The sequence below is a fragment of the Poecilia latipinna genome, unplaced genomic scaffold (assembly GCF_001443285.1).
Source record: "Poecilia latipinna isolate Pla-1442-1.1 unplaced genomic scaffold, P_latipinna-1.0 Scaffold1049, whole genome shotgun sequence".
Classification (NCBI taxonomy): domain Eukaryota; kingdom Metazoa; phylum Chordata; class Actinopteri; order Cyprinodontiformes; family Poeciliidae; genus Poecilia; species Poecilia latipinna.
Window position 1 is genome coordinate 19391 of NW_015113665.1, and position 12746 is coordinate 32136.

Below are 12746 nucleotides of genomic sequence, written 5' to 3' on the forward strand. Positions count from 1 at the left end.
TGACTTAATTCTACAGAAAGTCAACTCAAACTTTTAAGGAGTTCCAAACTAAATATTTTGGTCTGCAAACTTATTAGTTTGCAGCCTAATACTCTTTTTACAGTGTCCTCTAAATACACTCTAACTTAAAAGTTACAAATATTTTCCTTAAATGACCTTTTTACTTTGACTTTGACCAGGGACAGACTCCCTGGTAAGCGACCGTGGCTCTGTGGGTAGAGTAGTTGTCTTGTGATCAGAAGGTTGTAGGTTTGAGTCCAGCTTCCTCCCGCATGTTGATGTGCCCCTGGGCTAGAGACTCAACTAAATATTTTAGAACATTTTTAATTACATCTACTAATAAATCTATTGCGTAGCAACAGATTAACAAGTGGTTATAATGTAAATTGTTTATTACTCATTTTTTGTGTCTTTATTGAACTGTTTATAACATTTGTTGGATTCTGTTAGCTGATGTAAAAAAATGTATTCAGAAAGTTAAACAAATGATAAAAAGTTCAAATTAATCCAGAATGAAGAAAAAGGTTTCAGGACTTAAGCAGCTAAATATTTAGTTGGATTTTTTTTTTTTTTTAATGTATTGGACTCTAATCTGATTCCAGCAGCTTTTCTACAAACTGCTGATTTTCATACGGATAAATTATCTTCACGTTCTTGTTTATCTGTTTTTTACTGTGAATTTTTGTCATATTTTCCATCTGCAGCTCTCAGTCATGATGAACATTGGACTCTCCCTGGTGATCGCAGGTCTGGTATTTTCTCCATACTTTCTATTAATATTAACAGACATTAAACTTTCTGCAGATGAATTAAAAACAGATACATTTATTTTACTGTATGATTAAATAAGCTGAGGAAATTATTTTCTGATGCAATATCTGGTTCATTCATTACTTTATTATGCCATTTACTTATCTATTTTTATAATTATTGACACTTGTTGTCCTTCTTATGTTTAGATCTGAGAGTTTTGGACAAAATAACAAGAAACAAAAAACAGCAGGAAAACGGTTCTGTTTAGTTTTTCTACTTCCTGCTGCAAATCTAAAATATACAGATTATTTCAGGTTTTGTCTCATTTGTTAATCTCCATCAGAACCTGATTTCAGTGTTTGTGGGACCCATACGGGTTCTGATCAGGCCTGTCGGTTCCATGAACTCTGCTTGAGTTGACTAAATGCATCAGCTGCATCGGTCTTGCTTCCTTTCTGTGCCTCTAATTCAGTCTTTCTCAAACTGTGGTCCGCGGGCGCCCCCATAGTGGTTCGCGAGGTACTGCATGTAAACGACCGTTTATTTGTCGTGACGTCAGCTCAAATTGCGACGCTACAGCTAGCTTACCAAAGGATTGTGTTAAATATATAATGATGGAAAACTGGCTGAAAACTGGGTTACTGAAAAGAAAAGCTGGTGGAAAGAAAACAACTCCATGACTACTTATATGGTCAGAAGAAGCTAAGTTATAGCTGCTGAGTATTGATGTGTCGTTTTCTAGCGATTAGATTCCTTTGAACGATTAGCCGCAGGAATCATTCCAGTCAGAATGTTCTTTGTATTTTATGACTTCGCTTGGTAATGAATGATGCTCTGCTTTCACATCAACAGCAATTGTTATTTTTATTTAATTAAAAAATATTACATTATATTAATAAACATAATTGCTAGAAATGGGTTAATTATTTTTATATTTAATGGTGCAGGAAAATTATTTTTTATTACAGTTAAAGCAACTTAAGTCTATTTTTCTTTAATTGTGCTTCTAAATCATAAATAGCCCTAAATGTTATTAATTCACACAACACTTAGTAGTAAAGAACAATTTATTATTTTAGTTCCATGTGTTTGTCAACAATAGAAACCTTATATACTGCCAGAATCTGTTAATAACTCAAAATGCCCAAGTAGACCTGTTCATGGCTTTGTTGTGCCCAGTCACATTTACCAAACAGCACCACTTTTCTCATTGGGACAAACAAAGAAAACAACAATAAGTGAGTTAAGAGAGTAATATTTTCATTTCAGGTTGTATTACGATGTGTTATCGCGGGGCAATTTCAGATTAGGTGGTCCGTGAGTGTTTATTAAATGGGTTAAGTGGTCCTTGGCCTGAAAAGTTTGAGAAACACTACGCTGGAGGAACGTGACTGGCGTTTTGACTAAAGTCCAAAGGGTTGGAGTCCCAGTTGACGGCATCTCAACTAAAGTTATACAGCTTTTTATTTCTCTTTCTCACTGTTTACGTTTTAATTATGTTTTTTAAATCTTTCTCATATGCTGTTTTTATTTTAATTATGTAAAGCACTTTGAAATGCCTTGCTGCTGAAATGTGCTATGCAAATAAAATTTGATTGATTTGATTGACTGATTAGGCGTGACGAGTTATATATGTGTGACGTCACTATGGCTTCATTGTGGTTTCGACCTTTCAGACCCACTAGGTGGCGCTGTGGTACTTCAGGACAAAATCTCATTTCAGGAAATGAACATTAACAGATTAGATCTCGTAATTTCTGGATTTTTTTATTGGCCCAGATAGATGAAATGGATTAAATCAACCGGTTTCATGCGTGTAACAAATAATTCACTAGGCTATTCAAAAATAGATAATACATTTTAAAATTTCTGAAGAAGTTCTTTGCATATCAAAGGCTTCCCATGAGGCTGGAGGGTTTTATTTTAAGACGCATCCCAGAATATTAATAGAAAACGTCTTTATAATCTATTTTTGCTCCTGACACTGTGTCCACTTCGTGATTCTCTTAACATGCAATCGCCTGTGCAAAAATAATCGTCCTTTTCAGATTTCTATTGGTTAGAGTCAACTCCACAATACAAAAAAAGAAACTATAAAAATATGTATTAATTAATCTAAATGACCTGATTTTGTTGTAGTATAATAATATTTGAGTATCTGTAATAATTTTCCAAATTAATTTTGGTATATTTGGCATGTACTGAATAACAACCAGCAAAAATAGAGTTATGAAAACCTAAAGAAACTACAACTCAAGATGTCTTCATCTGAATACCAAACGTGATGTACAGCAGTCATAGTAATAATTATGTTTTGATGTTTTCTTCTCCAAAGCTGTTCCAGGCAGCCTGAAGACTGAACATCTTTTATTTGGAAATGGAGAAACTTCCATTAGTATTCAAAATGATGGTCCTGTGCACAGAAACAGAGTTTCAGACCTTTTTCTTTCTTTCTGGATTCTGAAAACAGTCACTTTGAAGGATTAGACACTCTGGATGAATCACTCTTTCAGGCTGCTTAAGGATGTAAACATCATCATGACTTCTTTTTAGCGTGTTTTCAGCTCTGAAAATAACAAATAGGTTTCTCAAGTAGACTGATGTTTGAGACTGGATGTTGAATGTGTAGCATCTCTACAAAGAACATTGGTGCAAAAGTTCTGCAGTTCATTTTAATTCAGCTTTATGAATCTTTATGGACCTAAAATGTGTTGCCATATTTGTTTTAGAGAGGTTTTTGCTTCTCCACCCTTCCAAGCACGCTATACGTGTTTAGTCTTTTCTTATCATTCTGTCATGAACTCTAATGTTTATACATGTTTCTGAGGGCTGCAGATTATGAGGTGCATCTCTTGGGTTTTTGCAATTTTTGTGAACTTAAAAATAATGTGTCTTGGTGTTAAATTTCACTTCCTGGAAGATTACCAACCAGATGTTTTCCACTTGTAACCAGTGGTTCTCTATAAACCAGTGGATGTCATGTAGCCTCAAAAAACCCTTCCCAAGTTGCAGATGTGCAACAATTTCTTTTCTATGTTAAAATATTATGAATGAGGACACAAGTAGAGTCCTCATTTACGGATAGTGGAAGAAGACGGACAGATAAACACCTTTAATAAAGGTCTATAAATGCACAAAAAGAGGCTGCATGAAGAAGAAAAACTCCAAATTTAAACAACAAAATCCAACTGTTGTTGAGTCTGAGAGATAAAACTGCTGCTAGAAAATGGAGAGACCCAAATAAACACCAGGAAAACTAATAAATGAGAGGAAAAGAGAAAAAGAACATGATATTCATTGCTAAGTAACTAGAAATACAAAACAAATCTTACCAAGTATTTTTGGTGTATTTTCTAGTCCAAATATCTTAGTGAACTTTAAATAAAACAAAACTAGCTCACAAGAAACAAATTCAGTAAAAAATATGAGCTTTAAGTCAATAAAACCTTCATATTAATGAAAAAGTACTAGTTCCACTGGTAGATTATTGCACTTATAACCATTTGAAAAATTATGTGACATAATCTGCCAATGGAACTAAAATCACTGTTAAGGAATTTTGACTTAAAACATGTACATATCTTTCTGAAAAGTTACTTGTAAGTTAGTTATGTATTAATTCAAGTGTATAATGTCACAAATAAGCAAAGCTTTGCCCATTACCTAGCAACCCAAGCTGAACTCCAGCAGCTGGTTTTACCACTGTATGCCATGTGCAATGGCTGCTGGAAAAGACAAGTGTTTTGTAGTTGACTTACCCTCCAGACACCACTTTCTGCATTCTTGTTGGTTGTGCAGGAGGCTCTACTAATTATTTTCAAAGATGTACGTTTGTATAATTGCGTATTGTTTCTGCAGCCATTTTCACGTGCGAGTGTAAACGTTGAGTTGTGGGGGTGTGGCCAGCAGCAGCTTATTTGAATTTAAAGCCAGAAATCCTAAAACAGCTCATTCTAGAAGGAACTCACAACAGACTAAAATCTCATTGTCTAAGAATGATTTTGAGTAAAAAATGTAATAAATGCTTTATTTTGAATAGCCCATATTAACCTGTTTATGGTCAACTTTAAGTTAGGCTCTTCAGACTATGGAGTGTCAGCTAATTTATTTCTGCAAGGGACACAACAGCAACAAGCCTGATAAAATTAGCTTTAATTAGTTCTGTTTAAATTTATAAGCCAATGTCTGCAGTGGTAAAACTTGTAGCTGCCTCCCCTGTTCTGCCAGCACTACCATGGCACCTTTGATAGTTGAGGCACAATTGATTTTTAGAACAAAGACTGAACCAGTGAGGATGTAATGGTGAGTGGATGAGAGAGGGAGGGAGAAGTGGAAAGAGGAGGGAGAGAGATGAGGACGAGTAGAAGCATCAGTGGAGGAGGACAGAGCGGACCTGAACGCTGCCACCGTCTCTGAGCGACCGCTGCTTCGTCCAACTCATGGTGAGCTGGATGTTACTAACTACTGTGATTAGCTTGATCATGTATTTATCTTTATATTTAAAATGATATATTTTTAATGCTAGTTTTAGGTAATTATATAATTCCTCTGGATTTAATACAGGTTTTGTGTTTTATTGTTTCTTTTTGCCTGAATTTTGTATGTATTTGGTATAATTAACACCCTTTAGTGGTGATTTGAGTTTAGATTCCATCAACAAAGAAATGTAAGCTACAAAAAAACAATTAAGCTTCACCTCAATGCAGATCTGAGTGACATTTCACCATAAATGCCATCTGAAAGCACTCTGCAAATAAATAGAACAGAACAGAATATACTAGACGTTATTGATCCCCAGGAGAAATTGGTTGAAAAAAGTAAATAAATGTGGTTTTGTAAGTAATTAGATATGAGTAAATATAAGATAAATTAATAAAGTAAAAATAATAACAAGCATGCATAAGAAATGAGTTAATCTATATATGAGTCCAGATAAAATTTAGATTTAAAGACACTCAGAGTTGGGGATTGTACAGTCTGATAGCAGGAATCATTTCTTATTTCAGATAAATCCAATTTACATCCAGATAGTTACTGTGTTTAGCTAAAATCCATCTCATTGCAGTTTAATCCAATCAGATTCAGGATCCAGTGGATGATTAATGCCAGTGACTTTGCATAGATCTCCTCATCGTTTTGTAAAACACATCGTGGTCCCATTCAATGTTCTGCTTCACTCGCCTCCTGTTTCTGCTCAGTTTTAATGCAATAGAGACACATCAGGCTTTGGGGAGGATCTGCTGTCAACAAGCAGTGGCGTCTCCATCACCGCAGCGACAAACACAATTTTAAAGCACTTCACACTTACATTCATTCATTCATTCATTCATTCAGCATCACACTTTAACACGTCTACTTACACCAGAAAAAGGATGATTTGGAGGAAACAGGAAAAATACTTTTCTGACTAGACGTTGTATTTTAGTTTGGTAACATAAACTAAAATACTGTAGTTGTAGAAAAAGCGTTTATAATTTAGGGTGAAATACCAGCAGCTGTGGTTGCCAGAAATTTACCGTATAAATACAAACGTATACAATAAATTTTACTGCATGAAAATTATCAAATTGATTTTACACAGTAAAATGATCAGTTTTACCAAAATACAATCAGTTTATACAAGAAAGTGATCATATTTTATGCAATAAAACCGATCATTGTATATGATAAAAAGATAAATTTTATACAACAATCAATTTAATTGTATAAAAGCACTAAAATAATTGCAGCCCTATAAGAAACTGTAATTTACTCTGATTTTATACATATGATGTAAAAAATAAGGTATTTGGGCCTGGTTACTTTATTTTGGCATTGTTACACACAGAGCTAAATTTGACCTTCACTAAAAATAATGTATTTGAACATGTCAGCTTGTAAATATTTCCAAGAAAATTGAAGAAATGTTAAGAGTGGTAATTGCTGTTTTTTCCTCTATTGATAGTAGACAACATGTTTATATCATGATTCTAGTGTATCTCTATTTAACCCTTCCACTTGGTTTTCTGTGTTGAGGCTCCTCGCCTTTGAATCACCCCTGCTGGACTGAAAAACAAAGATGGAGAACAACACCACCGTTTTCCAGGACGTCGCTCGGCTTGTGAATCTGACTGCGATGCCTCTGAACTCTGTCGAGGAACAAGTCATAACCATACTGTTGACGACGCTCATTTGTGGCGTCGGGATCGCGGGGAACGTCATGGTCGTGCTCGTCGTCCTGCGCACCAAACACATGGTGACGCCAACGAACTGCTACCTGGTCAGCCTGGCCGTCGCTGATCTTATTGTGCTGCTGGCTGCAGGCCTGCCCAACATCTCCGATGTGGTGGCTTTCTGGATTTACGGCTACACAGGGTGCCTGTGCATAACGTACCTTCAGTATCTGGGCATCAACGTGTCGTCCTGCTCCATCACGGCGTTCACCATTGAACGCTACATCGCAATCTGTCACTCCATAAAGGCCCAGTTCATATGCACGGTCTCCAGAGCCAAAAGGATCATAGCTGGGATCTGGATCTTCACTTCCCTCTACTGCACCATGTGGTTCTTCTTGGCAGACACTAAGGAAACCGTTTACACCAACGGGGTGGTTGTTACGTGCGCCTACCGCGTCTCCAGGAGCTTCTACATGCCCATCTACTTCCTGGACTTCACTCTTTTTTATGTGGTCCCCCTGATTGTAGCCACTGTGCTGTACGGGCTCATCGCAAGGATTTTGTTCATGAGTCCTCTGCCTTCACATCTGAGTGACCGAGCAGGAGGAGGGTCGGTTCATCAGGGCCACTCCCACAGCACCAACAAGCCCAACAAGGGAGCCATTACTGCAAGGAAGCAGGTGCTGCAATTGTTTTATGACGATTTGTTTTAGATAAAATTTTGTAACCGGTTAAAAAAATGGACCTGTCCAGGGTGTACCCCGCCTCTCGCCCGGAACGTTAGCTGGAGATAGGCACCAGCACCCCTCCCGACCCCACTGAGGGACAAGGGTGTTCAGAAAATGGATGGATGGATGGATGGATGGTTAAAAAAATGCACATGTTGCATGTTGGGTCTCAGCTGCATCTAAAAAAGCCCAAGCACTTAAAACAAAAACACACAGTAATTTTTAGGCAATAAAGTTATTTTTTGTGTCTGGAAAATTAGCTGTTTCAGAAACCTCCCAATAATCAAGTTATAATCAATGGACACTGCGCTACTACCTAGCAACCCCAGCGAAGCCCAGCCCATCACCTAGCAACCCAAGCAGAGCTCCAGCACCTTTGGTCAGCTGGTTTTACAACTGTATGTGCTTTACAATGGCTGCTGGAAAAGATGAGTGTTCTGTTGTTGACTTACCATCCAGAAATCACTTGCTGCATTTTTGTTTGTGGTGCAGAAGGCTCTACTATTGCTTTTCAAAGATGTACTGTAGTATAACTACGCATCTGTTTGCAGGCATTTTCATGTGTGAATGTAAGCATACATTTGGGGGCGTAGCCATCAGCAGTTTATTTAGATGTAAAGTGACAAGATGCTCTAAAGCAGCTCAATGGGAGAACTAAAATCTCAGTATCCTAACCCATAGACCACCCTAACCTGTTTACCGAAGCATATTAGGTCACCTTTAAGATTAACACCTCCAGGGTGTTTTCACACCTGATGGTCTGGTAGACTTGACTTGATTGGAAACCAAAATTGCAACTTTTGTTACATTTTCAGCTGCTTCAGTTCACTTTCACACTGCACTGTCATGGGAACCAAACCCTTTGAGAAACCATTTTCCCTCCTCGCCTGTGGTGGCGCTTTATTCTATGAGCTACTGACAACATGTCTCTGAAATTCTAAGCAAAATTTAATATTTATTTGCAGAAAATGTCAAATGGTCAAATGACAAAAAAGATGCAGGGCTTTCAGACCTCAAATAATGCAAAGAAAACCAGTTAATATTCATTCAGAAACAACAAAACTAATGTTTTTACTCAGGAAGAGTTCAGAAATCAGTATTTGGTGGAATAACCAGGAGGTTTTCAATGGGGTTCAGTGCAGAGGCCTCTTTATTTTTTCCAGTCACCTGAATTTTCCCTTTGAGGGGTTAATGAAGTCTGTTTCTTTTCTAACAACCAAGCTTTAGGATTTCTTCAATCACCTTATAGGAAAGCTGGATCTTCCCCAACATTTTATAAAGTAGTGATAGCTGCGTAACTAAATGATTTCCGTAATTTTCCCTCAATAGATAACGAAGATGCTGGCCGTGGTGGTGATCCTCTTCGCGTTGCTGTGGATGCCTTACAGGACGCTGGTGGTGGTCAACTCCTTCATCGACCCTCCGTACCACGACACCTGGTTCCTCCTCTTCTGCCGGATGTGCATCTACACCAACAGCGCCATCAACCCCATCGTCTACAACCTCATGTCTCAGAAGTTTCGCGTCGCGTTTAAAAAGCTGTGCAGGTGCAGCTGCCATGGCAGGGAGGCCGAGTACAATGTGCCGATTTACTACAGCGTGATGAAGAGCTCGTCCGGTGGGAGCAACGAACCGGTCACAGAGCAGGAGGAGCTCAGCGGTCAAACCTCCAGCAGGTTCAACGAGACGGAGGATGATGCCAGCGCGCTCAGTGCATGAAATGTTGTTCAAACGGTTTCCGGTTATTTCTATGGGTAAAAAGATGTGTGGATATTCTTGATGAATTCTGTAGTGCTTATGTGTGGATTTGTATATTTTGCATTTCTCAGCAGTGTATTTATTTTAATATTCCTGTTTGTACTGTAAATATGAAACACGACAAGCTTCGGTGTTTGTAAAGTCACACAGTAAAAATTAACAGCAATATTTATGTTTATCTGGCCTGTCTTAGAGAAAGAATTTAAATTTTTCAAAGTCATGTTTTCACCATGTTTTGCATAAATTTATAAATATCAGAGCAGAGTTCCAGACTAAATATTTAATGCACAAGCTAAATATTTAGTTTGCAAATTAAATATTTGGCCTTCAAATTAAATATTTAGTTGGGACTCTAAGTATATGGTTTACATATTTTTAAACTTCTGAACTAAATATTTAAGTCTGAGCTTAATGAGGGGTTTTAGGAAATATGACACAGCCACTTTCATCCTAGAGTTTTAATTGTTGACATAAACTTCCATTTGAATCATTCTGATCCCTTCTTTGGAGAATAAATCATTAAAAAAGCCCCTGACTTGCTAAATTTGCAGAGTCGCGTTGCTGCTGGTAGTTTTCTTGCTAATTAACAGCTAAAGTATCATTATATTCAACCCAACAGTTAAAAAGTTACATTTTCTGACAGCCTTATTCAAAGTTTTTTAAAACAAATTACAGCTTTTTTATTTCACATCAAGTCCCATTTACTATCACCAAATTATAATCCTCTGTAAGTGAGTTTAGGAATACTTTAAGAACTTTCAAGATTATAGCAACTCTTTATTAACAACATTATGATTAATAAGACCCACGGCTTCAGCTCTACAAAATGAATACACAGCAAAACGGATGTGAGAGTGCTCCAATTGGCTTATTTTGATAAATGAGGCCACAACGAGAGCCTGAGTCTGAGGGGAATTGGATTTTGGCACCAGACAGGCTTATTAATTAGCAGATCGAACATGTTGCCTGTTTCAAAGTTTTTAAGTTACGTGTATTAGTTTTTCAATGTTTATCATTGGTTATGTGGTTTAGTTTCTCCAATATATATATTTTCTCTGTTGGCTTTTAGCTCCCAGATTGTCTTGATTAATGACATTTAAAAAATGCATTTTCTATATTTTTGATCATTTGGCTTGTTTGGCCATATTCGATTTAAATCAATATTTTTTTTTATTTTTATTTTTTTGCCTTATTTTAAATCAGTTGGTTAGTTATTGTTTCTCTAGGTTATGTCATGTTTGTTTATCTAGTTATTCTTCATCTCTTAGTTTTAAGTTCTGCCTGTTCCCCAGTTTTGCTCCTCTGTGCCATTTCTCTCTCTCTCTCCCTCAGCCTGCCTTCTGCTCTCTCCCCACAGCTGCACCCTGTTTTCTAGTTAGCATTCATCCCATGTCTAGCAATCAATTTAACTCCCTTACTGGATTCTCCTGTTGGTTCATGTTGCTCCTTGTTTCATGGTTTGTTGATCATCCTGTTTGCCTTCTCGCATTTTTGTAAATTCTGCATTTGCTTCTCAATTCTTACTTAAGATGTGCAATGCCTCAGAAAGCGTCTGCATCCGTGTCCAAATTCAGCCAACATCAAATCTTGATGATTCTTTAGTTAAATCCTCCATAGGCCTGAACGATTAATCCGATTAATTGTGATTAAATAATTGTCAACTAATTCAGTAATTGATCAAATGTTAATTGGAGTATGCAGACTTTTAAAAAATGGCCGATTGTTGAAATGAAAGAACATTCTTAGGTAAGTAAATAAGCAAACATGTACAAAAAATGCATACATTTTGTATTTAAGGTTAAAATGATTGAATTATTAAAACATCTAAAACTCCTCAAATGGCAGCTTTAACTCCACCTGTAAAAAATCTCGTATTAAACACCTTTTGCTCTCAATTACTAAGCGATTAATTGAAAATTGATCAACAGATCAGCCCTATACACTTTATTGATAATACAGTAAGTCAAGCAGAAAGGCTTGAGCGTTTCACAATTTGATGTTGGAAGTATTTGTTTTTGCTGCAGACGTGTCTTATTCTACAAACGGTCAAGCATACCATATGTTGTTGCATTTTATGAAATAACATTTTCACTTGTCTACTTGCAATGACATGACTGAATTTGGACTACAAAATTGCTGTAAGAGGAAAAAAAAGTCACAAAACTGATTAACTGGAATTCGTGATTTTGTTCAGCAGCTCCAGAGTAAATGCAGTGAGGTCATAGAAAAGAAGACGTCATAGGCAAAAAACTGAAAATATAAAGACATACGGGGAGAGAATAAATAAAAAAATAAACTCCTAGACATTCAAAGTACAGAAAAACATATTTAAAGACTAAAAAAAGTGAATTTTGCATGATATTCCCCCTTTAATCCAATGCATCCCTTTTAAAACTCCTTATAGTTTTAAAATCTAATTTTACAAGTAACATATTTGCTGACAGTTATATTTAGAAACTGTGAGGCTGAAATAATTAGCATTAGAAGAAGACAGGATGTCAGCAGAAAATGCTGCATAACTGGATCTCTTTTGAAAGCAGACGACACAATGAGTCGTTCCTACGCCAGAATGAATAATTTATTCACAGCATCTGTCAAGAGCTCTCGTCATTAACACAAATATTCAAAGAGCAACTAGAGTTGATTGTTGCACAGCAGTAAAGAGGGTCGTCTTTGTTTTTTATCCATTTATCCTGTGGGGTACAAACCGACCAGGTTCAGATCTGGAAGCTCCTTCAGTAAAAGGACAAAATGCAGATCAGATCTTATTACAACATAAGTTTCTAAGAAATCAGACACATTATTCCTGTAAAATATTTAAGAACTCGCTTTGTTTTGTGTATTTAGTGTACACAAATATTTGTTAGCTTTCATTTTATAATCTTGTAAAAAAAAATTTAGACTTGTAAAAATGGCTCCTTTTCTGCTGCTGAAAACTTAAATTTCATCATCATCTGGAGGTTTCTAGGGTTGGGGTCAAATGTCACTGGCTTTTGGCCCGTTTATAATTTAATCCAGTGGAAATGAACATGATGCCGCCACCACCGTGTTTCATTGCGTCGATTTGTGCCAAATGTTCATTTAAAATTAAAGACCCAAAGTTTAGGTTTAGTTTAATCAGACCATCATTGATTCGGCCACCAAATTCAAAGAGATTTTATGGAAGCTGGATGGTATTATTTTGGAAATGTCATATTTTCCGGACTATATAGCGCACCTCAATATAAGCCGCATCTACAAAGTTGTTTTTTTTAAATTAAAAAAAAAAAAAAAAAAAAAAAAAAAGGAAAAAAGAAAAAAAAAAAGCCCCCCGGGGGAAAAACCTGATATTTCCCCCCCCCCCCCGTTTTTT

The 12746-nt window shown here is 36.6% G+C and overlaps 1 protein-coding gene across 1 annotated transcript; it reads left to right on the forward strand.

The window, feature by feature from the left end:
• The first annotated feature begins 5110 nt into the window (after positions 1–5110).
• On the forward strand, positions 5111–12227 carry LOC106959149 (thyrotropin-releasing hormone receptor-like). Its single transcript, XM_015051514.1, has 3 exons — positions 5111–5195; positions 6769–7588; positions 8966–12227. Exons 2-3 carry the CDS (start codon positions 6812–6814, stop codon positions 9353–9355), a joined length of 1167 nt encoding a protein of 388 aa, XP_014907000.1. The 5' UTR covers positions 5111–5195; positions 6769–6811; the 3' UTR covers positions 9356–12227.
• The last annotated feature ends 519 nt before the right edge of the window (positions 12228–12746 follow it).